Source organism: Cryptomeria japonica, chromosome 4, assembly GCF_030272615.1.
Source record: "Cryptomeria japonica chromosome 4, Sugi_1.0, whole genome shotgun sequence".
In the NCBI taxonomy this organism is placed as follows: Eukaryota; Viridiplantae; Streptophyta; class Pinopsida; order Cupressales; family Cupressaceae; genus Cryptomeria; species Cryptomeria japonica.
Window position 1 is genome coordinate 88379993 of NC_081408.1, and position 17814 is coordinate 88397806.

General features: G+C 35.0%; 1 protein-coding gene across 1 annotated transcript; it reads right to left on the reverse strand.

Moving 5' to 3' along the window:
• Positions 1-16112: 16112 nt before the first annotated feature.
• LOC131032908 (F-box/FBD/LRR-repeat protein At1g13570-like) lies at positions 16113-17599 on the reverse strand. Its single transcript, XM_057964009.1, has 2 exons — positions 16715-17599; positions 16113-16415 (listed from the first exon to the last, which is right to left on the reverse strand). The coding sequence occupies exons 1-2, from the start codon at positions 17597-17599 to the stop codon at positions 16113-16115; spliced, it is 1188 nt and encodes a 395-aa protein (XP_057819992.1).
• Positions 17600-17814: the final 215 nt, after the last annotated feature.

Genomic DNA, 17814 nt, shown 5'->3' on the forward strand with positions numbered 1-17814 from the left:
ACCCATTTGACTTGAAGATATGTTACTGAAATTCCTGATGAGAGTTGTTGTGGGTTCGATTTCATTAAGATATAAAAATATGGCATGGTCATTAGGAAAGGTATCAATGGTGGTATGTCCTTCATATTCCCAGTTCATAGGTTCAGGATGAACTAAGGATAAAGGATCCTCATGTTGGATTATGTCAAAGATATTAGGGGTCATGATAGAGAGGTCAAGGCTTTCAGTATGCATTTCCATGTCTAGAATGATACTCTTGTCAGAATGACCTTGCATAAGAAACTCCTGATCGTCCTCGGTTAAGTCCATGTTAGCCGAATGTGATTCTGATTCAAGTAGACTAGTTCCTAATATTTGTCTTGCATACGTGTGAACTATATCGACTCCTACATCTTCTTCTTCCCTTTCAATTTGAAGTTGCTCTTGTTTGTTTTTCCATGATAGAAAATATTATCCATTCCCTCTATCTTTTAGCTACATTTATTTTTCCATGTTTGACAAAATAGAGGCAAATGATTGTTCTTTGGATTGTGTGCTTGAAGATGTTGTCTCTCTATTATGTGAAACAATGACCTCTTGATCTTATTTCAGATTACTACAACACTACAATGGATTTGAGTCTATCGATATTGTGATTTCCTACCCATTGTAGGGAAACTTTAGACACTAATGATGTGTTGATGTAACAACTTGTATGTTCTCTATCCATGGTCCTCCCAATAGTATATTGTATGGTACGACCAAGTCTAGAACTTGGCATGCTGTGTCTTTTTGCAAAGGTCCCACGCTGATGGGTAACATCACAATTCCTTTAGAGTAATGTTCTTCTTCACCATATGCTTTGATTTTTATCCTTTTCTGAGGATCAACTGCATCTTCTGAATAACCTAAAGCACGGACAACAGTCAAAGAGTAAATTTTCAAGCCAGCTCCTCCATCTATTAGGACACGTTTAATGAGCATTCTATGTATGAGGACTTCAATTTGCAAGGGAGCGCTATGGGGATTTTGCAATGAATTAATGCTTGGATATGAAGGAGATGAGCTTTGAATAGGATCCTCTGAAATAGGCTTGATGGGTATATTGTTTGGTAAGAATGCCATGGAAGGTTCTTGCAAGCTTTTAGGAGGTGTAGGAATATATGCCTTTGGAGAGTAAATTTGCTTATGTGGGAATGAGCCTTTGCTAGACATAGGTGCATGATTTTGATCTTTCTCAGCCAAATCTTTTAGGGATATCTTTAAGAGTTGCATAAAATAACCACCTTTCTTTGGCGATATGTTTGAATCCTTGTGATATTTTGACATAGTTGGATTTTGATTTTAAATTTGTTTGATTGCTCTGATATGCTGGTTTGTAATGTTTTCTTCTTGTGTTTTTCTTTGGCATGTCATATTGATATGATTTTCAGCTATTGCAAATGTTTATGTTTCCGTTTCAGGGGTTCGATTGTCCAAAATTTGTTTCGATAAGTAATCAACTGTCAATGTAAATGTGATAGCGTGATATGACACGAAAATATGTTTCAAGTGTTTACAGGTTTGCAAGTTTTTCAATCTTTGCTTTAGGAGTGCAATGATTATGATTTGATAAGAACCAAGTCTAGTAGGAATGATATATCCTATGATGTGGGACAAGATTATCCTGACCAAACATTTCATTTTCGTGATAGAGGATGATAAATCCTGATGAGAAACTATGTTTGAGTGATCAGTTTATCAAAGAGGTTGATGATGCACTTTGAGATGTTTAGAACTTGAACTTGTTGAGGGTAAGCACTTAAAAATCTTGAGGTGTTTATGTTCTAAATTCTAATTTTGACAGATGATAATTTGACCAAGCAAACCAAGAAGACAATCCAAGCATAGAATGACAGAGAACAGATGCTTATGATTATTGCAAATTGATCAAACAAGAATGACAGATCTGAAAAAGGAATGCAAGAAGAGCTCTAGAATGACAAATACAGAGACTCATATGACAGAATATATAGCCCCAAATGACAAGAGATACAAGCCTAAATGACAAACTGATATTTTAATGTGCAAAAGAACAGGCTCGTATGACAAACTTTTATGAACCATACGATAAAACATATTACTCGTACGATAGATAATACGACAAATCACCAGTTTGTATGACAAACTTTTTTGAACCATATGACAGAGAATAGGACAGAGAAAAATGTGTTTGTTTGGTTGAATTTTGATCAATGAAGTCTGATATTTTGCTTATGTTTTCCAGCTTTAGATGTCTGATTTTTTAATTTAGGGATGAATACATAGAAAACACACAATGTGATAAGTGACTCCAAGCATGCTAAACCCTAAGGAAGTTGGCTGAGGAGAGAAAACCTTTTCTTGCAAACTTAGGTACACACCCAATAGCTAATTAGAATACGGTCGCTGAGTCTCATGCAATGGATTCTCAACGTCGTATTATCTGACTCCAAACGCTAATGGGGGCATGATATGGCAAGTGTCTTGGGAGAGTTACTATCTCTCTTGCACAAAGATTATCACCCTTTCGAAGGTGAATCGAGTAGCTTCTAATTTTAATCAGAACTAGTAAGGGATCTGTTCGATGCATCGAGGTATAATAGTCAATTAAGAGGTCTCCCAGCCTTGAAAACCAATGTTTGATATACCCGAAGGTACGAAGGAGAGCTATTCCTGAGAATTTATGTTGACTTGATTTTCATCAAATCACATATATTTTATAGTGGGTTGGATTACTTGGCATTAGCCGTTACCACTTAGGTCATTCCCCTCTCATCGGCCTTAATGGCTTTAAGAGTTATTATCTCCTCGGGAGGGCAGGCCTGCTAAAGAAATGCACTAATGAAAGCAAAAGATGATTCTAGCTTTCTAATCGCCTAAGAAAGGTGAGAGCATACTTGCCTATCATCAAAGACACAAAATACATGATTGTTCATTCCTTTAGCAAAATACAAGTGTGCCTAGAAAGATTTAATAAATACACAAAGTTTTGTTGAATTCTTCTTCGGCAACCTACAAAATAGATCCATTAGTAATCATTGATGTTTTTTGAATTTGGTCTTTAACAAGCGTATCTTCGACAATCATTCTACAGAAAAGAGTTAGGCTGCCAAAAAATCTCACAAACAAGTCAGAATTAGCATTAGTAAAGCTCGGATTAAAACCTAAAAAACCCTAAAATGCAGTCTATTTAAAAACATAGAGGTAGAAACTCGTACAACTTGATTTACCATCTCGTACAACAATTCAAAATCTCTTACGAATCAAGATGGATTATCATCCCGGATCATAAAGGAGTCCATACAAGGCTACAAAGGATCTTGTACAAGTTTCTGATTTTGTCCCGAGAAAAGATGAGTGTTGATGAAGCTTGAGAGGCCAAAAATGAGAATTCCGGCCCCACAGTGGGCACCAAAATGTCGTGCCTATGAAATGTATACCTACATCTGCAACACAAAACACTCAATAGATCATTACAAGCATGGTTAGCAAATTTAAAACAAACAAAGATAAAACAATGGCTAATCGATCTATCGCCTCCTAGTAATTGCGAGTATGAATTTTTCTCTCAGATCTGGTTAGGCAACTTCTAATGACTTGACTACACCTAGACGGAGGATTTAAATGATAAATGATGCATTTAAGCTAGCAATGATAATGATTAAGCTACATGATTCCATGATTATGCTAGAAAATATGTTAAAATGGTGCAATTAAGCTATGATAACAATGCTCAAATGATAAACTAAGATCAATATGCCTATAATAAGAATACCTAAAATGCAAATGAGATGAGATCCTTGTTGCTCCAAAATGGGGTCTATTTATAGGATTTCCAAGGCTAGGGGTGAGGTGGCAGGAATCAATGGTTAAGATTAAGTCTAAAGATATCAATGGTGAAATTGGAGGTGGTTGAAGAAGAGGTTGAATGAAAGGGGACAATTGGAGGTTGGTAGTTGAAGGGGTTGGATGAAAGGGGACAATGTCATCTTCATGGTGACAAGTGTCAAGAAGCTTCTAGAAAGGTTGGATGAAAGGGAACATGTGTCATCTCTATAGTGACAAGTGTCAAGAAGGTTTGCTCATGAGAGAGCAAAGTGTCCAAGGAAGGGGACATGTGGCCCAAGAATGTCATGTGTCTCAACGGAAGAGTAGGTTTAATTAAACCCAAGGTTAGATGAAATGGGTTAGGTTTAGAAGGGGTTAGGTTAGGTGGTTAGAAGTTAGGAGAATTTGAATTTAAAATTCAAATAAGACTAATTAATTCTCAACAACTCATAAATTGATTTGTTTTAATTAATTAGAAGATTAGAAGAATTAATTGAAGATGGGGGGAAAACTAATTAATTTGAATTATTTAATCAAAGGGGATTATGAAAATGAACCTATTAAATAAATCCTTAGATTTATTAATAAGTAGATGAAAGGAGGAATTTAATCAAATTGCTTAGTGAATTCAATTAAATTAGGAAAGGGGATTAATTGAATAATTGCTTATTTGATTAATTATCTTTAGACAATTTTTAGGTGTATAATATATATATATATAATTTAAATATGTATACCTTTTTTAATCAATCCTAAAATATGGTCATAATCAGCAGAAATCAAAGGAATGTCTTCAAAGATTTCGTCCTCATTTTTCTCGTATGTGTCAGAAACATCTAGTGGCACCAATTTTCATTCACTGACATATCCAAGCTCTTGGTTCTTGCAATCAACATAGTTTTCCAAAATGCAATCAGAACAAAAGCATGAATAATCCCTAGTGTACAATGTCTTCAAAGATTTCGTCCTCATTTTCTCGGGGTGGCACAACTCATAGCACTCTATTCGGCATATAGTTCCACCTCTCCTATATCAGGTAGGAGGGTCAACTTCGGTTTCCACTTGACAGATAGCTTTCTCGTCCTAATTTCCCACCAATGACTATCTTCCCGGTCCCCACCCAACAATAATATGAAGGAAGGGGCTCGAATTCCCCGACAAATAGAATAAGTCCCTCTGCCATACTATGCCACCCACCCCGCATGGGGGCCCACTTCTCATCTATCTCCTCCGGCATTTAGGCCCACCCCAATTAATTAGCCTGCTAGAGGTTGCACTCGATTCTATACGTAACATGCCAACTATCAATTAATATGTGTCAGAAACATTTAGTGGCACCAGTTTCCATTCACTGACATATCCAAGCTCCTGGTTCCTGCAATCAACATAGGTTTCAAAAATGCAATCAGACCATAAATATGAATAATCCCTAGTGTACAATGTCCATGGGTGATTATCCATACTCATGACACAATGCAATGATCTTTTCCTCTCCATGCTCTTGCATCCATGCATTGATCTTCTATCCACATCTACAAAATGTACATGTGTACACGAACATAGAAATAAAGTTGTTTTAAAATATTTGAACTAGGAACATTTTAAAAAGTTTAAAAAAAAATTTAAAACACTAAAAGAGAACATGTACCGGTTATCTCCCAAAACAGTCTATATGGAATGGGCATGTATGTTCTTGATGATGATTCACCAGGATAATTAGGTTGCACAAAGTGTTTCTTACACCATTTAACATCATCTGCATCATCTATACGATCTCCTATAATATATTTTATTTGATGCTTTCTTAGAGTATGTTTGATACAAGCTCCTGCACCATCATGTTCACCCTTTCCATGACCACACTCAAAAAAACTCCAAACATGTGGTATTTTGTCATTTCAATGATATCGACATAGTGCATAAAATGACCTCGAAAATTTAAATTGTGTCGCACATCCATCAGACCAAACAAAATGTTCAAAAAACTTTTTAAAGCAATGTTGTACAAAAAATGTGCCATGCTCCTTATCATCACTGATATAAATTTTAGTAGGGCTATGTGATGAAAAAAACAAATCCCTTGAAAATTTTATGTTTTCTACAAATGTCCAAAAAAATTTCCATCTTTTTGAAACAATAGAACAACGCCCTACTTTTTGGAAAGGTATTTTACTGAGAATCAAGTGCAAAATGCTATCTGGCAAGTCATTTAGGGTTAGTCAACTTCTTTTTTGAGTCATAATGAAGCCCAATATGCTCAAAGCCTAACACGTGAAGAAATGCGAGAGGGGTTAGGGCATTGAGAACCCAATGGTAATCTAAATATTTATAGCGGTTTAAACAATTAAAGAAAAGAAGATCAAAGCCAAGGCGTGCAATGTGAAGTAATTGAAAGTGTTCTACAATCAATCGCATCTTGCCAACTCATTTTCATTTACGGCTATTGTGTGGGAATCAACTTTCATTTACACATTTACCGTTGTTGTTTTATATTGCCGCGCATTTTGCACGAATTTCAACATTAAAAGATTTATAAGACATCTGATTCGTTTGGGACATCTTAAAGTGTTTCTTTTAACCAAGACAATTGAGTTATTGCCAATTGGCACAGAGTGCAATATATATTTGGATACGAAAATAGCTATTCAGCTTCTAAAATATATCAAAACATCATTATCTTTTACACATTATAATTTTGAGAATTCTATGTTTAATAATCGTAATGAATAATTTTGACTCTTGTTTAACATAATGGACTGGGCTTCTTTAGGCATCACGTATAGGTAAGTGGGACTATGATTACTTGAGATTGTTGGGGTCTTTGACCTTTCTATTAAAAAAACTAATATATGTATTTACTGTTGTTTTGTGGGAATCAATTACATCAAGTACCGTAGTTATTTTATCTCACCAACATTACTCAAATGAGTTTGATTTGTAGGTTCTTTCATAAGATGATTTTAAAATTGTCTTTTTCTTATGACTTATTAGACAACCGATTTGTTTGAGATTCTTTTTAACAAAGACAACTAAATTATTGCCAACTGGTGCATGGGAAATAGTATTTGGACACGACATTCTTTTGTTTTCCGTTTGATTGGTAGGTTGTTTCATAAGCTTATTTTAAAATTACCTTTTTCTTATGACTTATTAGATAGCTGATTTGTTTGGGATTCCTTTTAACAAAGACAGCTAAATTATTGCCTCAACTACATGATGTTTCAAAATCTTTTTAACATTCTTTTGTTTTCAAATTCTATGTTTTTAAAGCACCCACCTCAACTACATGATGTTTCATGTTGGAAAATGATGAATTTATTAAAACTACACAACCAATTATTATTTGATTTTGTAGAATTATTTTGTATGATTTAAGAATATATATTGTGTAAAATCTTTATGTTTCATATCTACAATTATAAATTAAATATTTTATATTTTTTTATATTATATTATTTTTTTATATTATATGTTTTTTAGTTATGAATATTTCAAACTTGTCATTATATAATTGTATCTTTTTTTATTTCTTAATTTCATATAAATTTTTTTAATAAGTTTCTTCGTCTTCATTTACTTTAACATTTCTATAATTGTTTCTACCCATTCGATATGGTATTCTAGTGAATTTATCTACATTGATTTGTTTTCTTTCTCAATTTATTTTTCTCTTGATTGCTATACATATGTAGATGAAATTAGACTAAATATTCATTTATTACTGACAATTTAAACCTTTGTTGACAGTGTAATGGTGAGAAAATTAGGAATTAGGGTTTAAGATAATAAAGCCACTTATGCACCCAGTTAACCCAATTACATTAGGGAGGAGAGGAATCTAATATATCTAGCCTTGCAAGACCAAAATTCTAATAAGATTTTAGGTTTTTTTGATAGGGCTTTATCCTCCTCTATATTGAATTGAATTGAATTGGATTGTTGAAGATTAGGGTGAAATAGATGATTATAAGAGTGACTTGATAAAAATAATGAGCTACGGATGTCATACAGAGCCACCAACCTCGATCTGGGTACAAGAATATGTTTCCAATCTATTCCTAGAAGTTCAGACTGATTTTTTGAGACGAAGTAATATTTATACCTGTTTCTTGCACACAAAAAGAAATGAGAAATTATTGGGAATAAGGGTTTCCCTAAGTCAAACCCCAATTTAGGAATTAACCTTGAATGAAATAATGTAAATACTAAAATAAATGCTGAATAAATATGCCTCAAATTTGTAATTGTTAATGATGATGCTTTGCTCTTTGAAGGTAATCACAAATGTTATATGTAAAGGCATGAACATGACAAAAGTGTAATCACACACACATGCTTGCATAAAAATTGGCATGACTTTTCTCCACAATGCTTGATAATGAATATGCAACCTTGAAGAGCTTTGAAAAATGCTTAATAATGAATGTTTCATGGATGTACAAATACTTTAAGTAGGATGTGTATCTAAAAATGAATTGATATTGTGTCTTTATACGGGGGTTTGTAGGTAAATTACCGATTAGGTTGGTCTCCAATGGTCATGTATAGCCATGACGATGAGTTCTGGTTGGAGAAATGCAACACCCACAATATTTAAAATGTGGGCCCCTTTGAGGGGTACCATGATGTTTTAGTGCGACATAGTCCAAACCAAGACATACATGACATCAAACTTGGGTAATTTACACAAATTGGACCTAGAGAGAGGATGGTCATAGAACACACTAAAGCAAGAGCACAATCATGAGGTGTAAATTGTACTAGTTATTTTACGATGTTACAGGTAGATAAAAGGATAATATAATTAGAATTCATTATATTGATTTTATTTTTGAGTTCTAATAAAAAATTGAGAGATTTTGAACCTTCAAAATATTTTTAAAAAACTAAAATTATTTGTATGATGTGTATTTATTACTCCCCCATACTCAATTCCTATAGATAAGGGTAGATGGAGATAAACTAAAGCTTCATATATCACTAACAATTTAAACCTTTGTTGGTAGATAAAAGGATAATATCATTAGAATTTATAGTAGTCATTTTATTTTTAAGTTCAGATAAAAATTTATAAAGCTATAACATTATTTTAAAATTAATGATAAGAGATTTCCACAATCCAAGATATTATAAAGTTGTTACTTTAGGTTAAATTGTGTTCAAATTTTTGGAACAATATTTTTTATCACACTTTGTTATCCTTCATCAAGATGAAAAAAAGACTAGAGCAATGAAAATAGAGAAGTTGCAAACTAATGTTGTATAAAAATATGGGGAAGGGGTGTGAGAAAGATACACAAGATTCAAGAGGAAAAAAAATTAATATTAATAAATCAAAACAAGGTCCTAAAAAATAAAAGCAAATAAGAAGAAAAGAAAAACAATTAAGAGAAACAAGAAATGAATAAAGGACAACAAAAGAAAGAGTATAAATAAGAAAAAAATGAAAAGGCAATTAAAGAGAATAAAAATAAATACTAAAAATTGACAAACTAGAAATGAATGAGGAAAAAATTACCAAAAATATAGAAAAATAATATAAAAAATAGAGATGAGAAAGATAAAATAAAACACCAAGGTTAAAAACCAATTAAACACACAAAAAAGAAGAAATTAACACAATAGAGACATCTTTCTAGATGTTCGAGTCTACAAGATTGTTTGTTCAAGTGGTACTCCATATATAGGTGAAACAAGCAGCTCAATATGCACTAGAATCAAATAACATGTAGATATTAAGCATGAGAAGACTCCTGCCCTAGCTGACCATAATCAAATCTATAATCACCCACTAACCTCAATTGTGATGATGGTTGATAACTGAGCATCTCATGATAGCCCATGTTATCCAATCTTAAACATTCAGCCTCCTCCTAGCTAGGTGCCCTCCTATATCTTTATATTTTTTATTTTATTTTTTGGATCTTATTTGCCTCTCTCCCTAGCCTCAACTTGATTCACTCTAATCTTTTTCTCACCCTTGTTTTCTTTCGCTTTTCCTAATTATCCTTCCTCATCTTTCCTTCTTCTTTCTTTTTGTTTTCCTTCACCTAGTCTTACACATACACTTGCACTTTCACTTTCTCATTTCATTTATGTTTTTTAGCCACTCTATTTCCCATTCTTAGGAACCTCTTCCTATTCATTTTTTGTAACCTCTTGCTTTTTGTTTTTTAATTTTCCTCTTTCATTTTTTGTAGTCTTTAGCTCTTATTTTTTGGCATACATGGGCACTTCTCTTTCAAAATTTTCTCTACCTAGTCATAGGCTTAGTGTCCCAAGTCTTTTTATATATTTGTACACATAAACACACATATAGGTATTCACACACATAGATACACACATACTCTAGCACTTTCTATTTCTTACTTAATTTTTTCTTTTCCCAGTGTATTTTTCTTCACCTTTTTGTTATGATTTTAATTCTAATGTTAATTTTTATTTATTTATTGTGTTATATTGTATCTATCTTCTTGTTTTCAATTGATTATTTACTCTTTGGTTATTTCATTTCATTTTTTCAACTTTTAGTATTTATTTTCAACCTTTTTAATTGCCTTTTCAATTTTTTCTCATTTATACTCTTTATTATGTTGTCCTTTGTTCCTTTCTTGTTTCTCTTAACAGTTTTTGATTAAGGGAAAAGCAAGTTTTGAGGGGACCCAAAACCTCGAACAACGGGTTTTAAGGGGACTGGACACCCCTGAATGAACTTGCATCCAAAACCTAGAAAGAAATAGTTTATCAATAGATATACAAAGATTCCATACATCCAACCTCTAGTGAAACACCAACCAAAGGACAATATAAAACATTACATATTAGGTTGGACCTAAGCAAAGAGACGAGACCTTTGAGGGTTTTTACTAGCTCCCACAACCTGAAAGACACTGAGGGTTTTGAGAGGCACCCACAACCATACAAAAGGGTTTTAACTAGGCCCTACAAATTGATATCAAGCTCCCAAACCCAACACATCTTAACCAAAAACAAGAACCAAAAGAAACCAAGGTGTGCCCTTTAAACATGCAAGCAAACACCCAGTTAATAAAAAAAAAAAAAAACTAAGGAGGGTTTTTACTGCCTCTCTCTACCAGGAGGAACAAGAACATGGCTGAAAATCGAAAGCTCACCACAATCACCACCTCAATAGGGATCAAAGGAGGAAGAACAATATATAACACACACTCAGTCATCAAAATCTCAAGGACCTTAAAAATGGGTTTTGATAGGCTCCCATAACCTGAAAACCCTAGAAGCGTAAGTTGGATGAGATACCAAAATCAAATCAGCTCTAAGCAAGTGAGCACCTCCCATCTCTCTGCCTCTATAGGAGGAAAGGGCCAAAAGAACAAAAGCATGGAGAGAGCTTTGAACAACCAACTAACTCCCGATGAGTTCCATAACAACAACCAGCCAGCAACTCTTCCACTCTATAGAAGAATGACCCACCTCAATAGGGCAGGCTGAAAAGAACTAAGAGATGCAACCCGAACAAAAAGTGAGCCTCTTAAGAAGATTAAGAACAAAAAGGCACCTCCACCCTTCAAGAGGACCACTAGCATATCTTCAAATCGCAGAAAAGAAAACCTCCTTAATAGAGAGTCTCCCCAGAAATAGAACTATCATCTTGAACTAAAGATAGACAAATAAGGCATAACCGAATAGGAAATAGCCTCCACCACATATCCAAGGAGCAGGGGGAGAAGGAATGGGGTTAGAAGGAAGAGCCCTAAAAAAGAACAAGTAGAGAACACAATCCAGGAAAAAATATCTTCCAAAACCAGATAACTCCAAGCCCACAAAAACCCACCAGGTCTCTGGAAGAAGAGAGAAAATCCTTCCATCAGAGATACCACCTGGATCCCAAATCCTCCCCCAACTCCAAGCCAAACCCCTTCCACCAACAAGAGAGAGAATAAAGAGGATCTCTCCTCTCATACATCTCCCACGGTAGACCCCAAGACACCTACAAAATAGCTCCAACCTAACATCGTAGGGAGCTCCAACCGCAACACCAAATCTGCCAGGGAAGAACAACAAATATGAGACAGATCCAGACCCCACAAGGGTTGGGGAAGGAAAATAGGTGTGGAGGATAGAGCCACTTCCAATAATGGGTCTGGACATCGAAGATAATGATCTGCACGCCAAAAAGACTAGGGACAACAAGGAGAATAGCCATCCCGGCAGATCCCAAACCTTGTAGAAGCTGTGAGTGCCTGCACACTTCCACCAATCAAACAGGGCCACCCCCACAACGAACGCCCATCTCCAATGAAGCGTTGCAAACTCCAAGCAGAGAAAGACCCAAAAGAAAGGGCATCAAAAGCAGGCCAAAATGGGAGTCAAATCCCCTCTATCCGCGTCATTGTCATCTTCTTCCTCATCTGCATCCCTTGACCCCAAAACCCTAGCACTCGCACCAGATCTCCCGCCCATAACTTGTTTCTCTTAATTGTTGTTCTTTTCTTCTTATTTGTTTTTACTTTTTAAGACTTTGTTTGGATTTATTAAATTATTATTTTTTCCTCTTGAAACTTGTGCATCTTTGTCTCATCCCTTTCCCATCTTTTTATAAAACACTAGTCTACAAATTTTCATTTATTTTGATTGTTTGTCTCTATTTTCATGTAGTATCATTACTTTAAAATATATGATTTTTTTTCAAAATCAATATGTATGTATTATTGACATAGATAATTCCACATCTTTTAAAATGTGTCCTATAATATTTAAGAAAATTAATAATACATACAATTTTAATTTTTATGAACCAACCCCACCCTCAAAAGCTGCGAATACGTATTTTACCTTAATCAGAAAATTCCAAGTGTAGGGACTGCCACTAAAAATCTTAAATTTAATCTGTAGGGGCAGTAGAGACAGAATGGAAGTTCCCCATCGATTTTCTTCAACAAAGCGCTAGCAGTGAAAAATGGTGCGATGCCTGGAACCAAGGTAGGGCAACCAAGCAAAAATTTAGGAGTGGGAGACATTGGTATGACCTAGCATTGCGACCTTCCCCTATCGCCAATGGTTCGAATGCTGTCCCACCATCCTGGCTCCAATAACATGCAAACAAACAGTGAGTTAAATCATGGAGAGACTGTGTTTTCACAGGAGGTTAAAAATCAAGTGCAGTAGAGTATGCAAACAAATTAATTTACGAATAGCGAGTAGAGTATGGTGGTAGGAAATGGTGACACCAAACAAGATAAGTTAGGGTATGCAAACAAACCAGCAGTGCAGACTGAAAAAAGTGATAAGGCGATTCAATGTCCTTCCAACTGTTCACCAATAACTGGTGTGTGGTAGATGGGAAAGGAAGCAATATGTTAGCAAAAATGAAAAACTTAACAAGCCCAATCCAGATAAGTGCAGATCAAACAAGGATTCACTCCCCTGTGAGCATGTTCGGGATATGGGATCAAATGTTCATTAAAGAAGGTGAAGTTGTCAAGGATAAAAATTCTCCAAAGCATCTAAAAGACATCACATCCATTGATAACTTGATTAATGATCCATTGATTCACTGCTAACATGATTATTGATCCATTGATCCACTGGTCAAATGATCAACTGATCAATCTAAAAAGAATAATTAAGACAAAAGACATCGCATCCAAATTCATAACAAAAATTAATTATCTGGATCATGCAAATTCTTTTTTTAACTTCATGTACCAAAAAAACTAATGGAATTCTCCTCATGCGAAATGAGAGAATTAATCCGCATGAGAGAATTAATCTTATGCCAATAAAGGCTGGAGAGAAAAATATACAGAATTGACTTCTTGAACGCATTAAAATTAGTCATCCTCTCCATAAATTACATACTTTCTCAACTTCAATGTATAATAATACCATTCATCCTTCCAGCTGTAATATCAACCCAAAAACATTTAAACATAAACCCTAACTGAACCCTCCGTTTACCCAGATAAACTCTGTGTTCCTCTTCACAGCTAGATTCCGTCTCACTCTCAGATAAAATTCACAAGATGCAGCCGACGCATCTCTCTTCCTTCGCGTTATCCGGTGATAAGAAAACTTTGGTTTCTGTAGATGGTTGCTAAAGATTCCATGCCAGATAGATATATCGCAGACCGTTAACGCCATCAAATCCTTTATTTCGGGAAATTAATAAAGTTTTGAGAGCAGGAGAAATTAGAAAAAGACAGCTCATGAAAGTAGGTTATGTCCAGATGAACCCTCTTTAGATTCTCCAGCGCTAAAATTGCATCATCATTCTTCAGTCACAAGAAAATTCTTCAGAGTCAAAGATCTGAGGCTTTGGAATCCCACGCACACCCTTAAGAGCAACACAGTGAGTCCAATCAGAAATCGTGTCACTTGAACAGCATAATCGAGCATTGTTAAACTCGAAAAGGTCAAGCGAACCCGGATGAAGCTCAAAAATACGCTCTATCATATTTTGGATTTTAGTAGGGCTACAACGATGAAGAAAAGAAATCATTTGAAAATTTTTGGTTTTTTTTTTGAGACGAGAGAAAAATGGACTGCTTCTTTGAAGGGTTTTGAAGGGTATTTTACTGAGAATCAAGTGATTTTACTGAGAATCAAGTGCAGAATGCAATCTGCAAGTCTCTAGGATTAGTCGTGCAAGTCGTCTAGGGTTAGTCGACTTCTTTTCCGAGCCATAATGAAGCGCAGTATGCTCAAAGCCTAGTGAGTCAGAAATATTTATAGCGGTTTAAACATAGTTTGCTTTTGAGTCTTAGCTTTGATCATGGGAATATTCTAAATCCAACAGTTCAAAATACTTAGCTGAACATAGAGAAGACCAAATTTAAGATCACACATAAATAGAAACTCTCTATCTTGGATTCAATCTAGAAATCCTTTATTCCAGTAACTAATCTGGATTAAAATAGATAAAACACAGACATCCATTAATAAATTTGTAGAGACCAGAATAAGTTTTATATTGCAATCAAATAGCCAATACATTCTATCTAATAAATTCCCAAATTTTACATCGCTTTCCATTAGACTGCTACAGATATCTCAACAAATTTCAAACACATAGGAGAGCAGATTCTTCCATTGCGTAGGGGAGAACATAATAAACAAAGCCAATTTAGTGAAGCGCTCATACAACAAAGCTGTTTAAATGGATGATCTCATAAAATGCTTCTTCCCAGCCAACTTCTCATACCATCCATGATTCATAAAAAAATGAATTTACTTCCCAAAACAATTTAAAAAGAAAATTTCATAGAAGCAACAACACATACCTAGATGAGTAGCTTGAAAGATGCTATCTAAAGATTCACAACTATCAAAAGCAGTCACCTATATTTACATGCACAGCAAGAAGTAAATGCTTGATATGAAGCTTAAGTCAAAGCTTATGGTTAACAAAAAAAACAATGAAAGTTATGGAAGTGAGTTTGATGTCATGTATCGCTGGCAAACATTTCCTATTATTTTAAAGAAGCCTATGGGTTGAACAAATCCCAATTAAATCTACAAGGCTGGGGAGGAGGCGAAACTATCTTCTGAGATGAGGAAGGGCAAGGAGCAGCAATTGTCTATTCGAAACTGAGGGACAGATCAAACGAACCTCTTTCTCCAGATGTGGCCTCTCCTCAATTGTGATCGGCTGCTTCCAAAAACCCGTTCCTTTCTCCCTCACCAAATATCTGCTAAAAACCAAATGATGTTTGCAAAAATACAGACCAAATGCAAATGATATTTGCAAAAAGATACAAGAAATACTAATTGGGGACGACAAAGATATAAGTGCAAATCAAATGAGGTGAATCGCTCCACTTCTTGTATGCAGTAACGTTAGACTCTTCAGCTGTCATTAGTTTTGTAACTGTCTTCAAATCTTTCGTTTTCTTTAATGTTTACACAGAATATTCTACTTTTATTCTATGCTTCACTCCTCTATTATGACTGTATAAGAACGCCTCTCGACATAATTATCTACTTCATATAAATTCTATTTTAACCTCTCATGGAGTTCTCCCCATGCAAAAGGGGAGGAATTAATCTTATGCCAATAAATGCTGGAGAGAAGCATTCCAGAAATAACTTTAAAATTAGTCATCCTCTCCACGTACAAAATAAATATTTATGTATAATAACACCATTCATCCTTCCAACTGTAACATCAAAACAAAAAAACTTCAATGTATTTCCTTCCAGCTGTAAATTAACCCCAAAAAAGTTAAGCACAAACCCTAACTAAACTCTCCGTCGAGCTCCCAGATAAACCCTATGTTCCTCTTCACCGCAAGATTCCGTCTCACTCAGATGAAATTCACAAGATCGCAGTCGACGCATATCTTTTCCCTTGCAGTACACCGTGATAAGAAAACTTTGGTTTCTGTAGATGGTCGCTGAAGATTCCAAGCCAGATTGATAAATTCCTCAGCACTAACGCCATTGAATCCTTTCTTTCGGGAAATTAATAATGTTTTCAAAGCCGGAGCTATTCGAAAAAGACAGGAAAGTAGAGGCACAGGGTGATGAAAGTAGGTTATGTTCAGGTGAACCCACTTTAGATTCTCCAGCGGTAAAATTGCATCATCATCACGCTGAAAGAAGTCTGTCTGCATTGCACCATGAGATCAAAGAAAGAATATCAATACTTTTGAGAGATTGAGTCAGAATTAGTAAATATAAATACAAGACAATACAATTCTAATTAAAGATTCAAATGGAGTATTATAACCCTAACAAATAATGGACGAAAAGTACAGAAAAGTCGTAAATGGAGAATAGTAGAGTATTCTTAATGCCTTGACTAGAAATGCTACACTGGAAGCGGTTGTCAGTTTGTCACACTCACGCTTTTATTTGGAAAATTAGATATACTAAATTTGATATAAAATAATCCATTAGAACTTACATCCGAGCATTGACCCTTGTGTACACACATTTGTTCCAAGTCTGGAAATTCTTTGAGAATCTTTACATCGCGCCAAAATAAGCCGTTCAAAAAGGTAATTCTTCTAAGAGTTCTTAGAGCTGTAAATGATTCAAGTCCTGCATTTGTACAAAGGCTTAAACATGCTGGCAAATCCAATTTCGTCTCGGTGTTATCAAGCAATATTGTAAGGCTTGTTAATCGCGGACAACTTGCTGTTATTGCTTTGATTTTAGAGGAGATAGACAGAGCAATGAGACTCTTTGAACATATCTTTAATCTTTCAAGTCCATTGCAGTTACTAAGGATTAAGGTTTCCAAACCTGGACATAATTCCAACATGAGCTCAACGATCTTGTCATTCAGATCAACATTACAAAGATCCAATGTTGTCAGGTCGGCCAAGCCACCAAAACCGTCTGGAAGATTTGTCAGCAGAAAATTCTTCAAAGCCAAAGATCTGAGATTTTGACATAAAAATATGGCTGTCGGAACTTCATAAATTTCTGAAACCTTCTCTACAATCTTAATCTCTTGCACACCTTTGAGAGCAGCGCGATGAATCCAATCAGAAATCTTGTCACTTGAACAGCAGAATCGAACATTGTTAAACTCGAAAACTTCAAGCGGACCAGAATGAAGCTCAAAAATAAGATCTATTATATTTTGGATTTCAGTAGGGCTACGCGATGAAGAAAAGAAATCCTCTGGAAATTTTAGATTTTTTGCAAATGTCCAGCAAAATTTCCATCCTTTTGAGACAAGTGAACAATGAACTGCTTGTTTGAAAGGAATTTTACTGAGAATGAGGGGCAGAATGCAATCTGGCAAGTCGTCTAGGGTTAGTCGACTTCTTTTGCGAACCATAGCGAAACGCAGTATGCTCAAACCCTAACGCGTGAAAAAATATGTGAGAGAGATTAGGGCATTGAGAAATCACTGGGACCCTAAATATTTATAGCAGTTTAAACAAATAAAGAAAAGCAGCTCAAAGCCGAGGCGTGCAGCGTGAAGTAATTAAAAGTGTTCCACAATCGTATATTGCCAACTCAGTTTCATTTACGCATTTACCGCTATTGAGT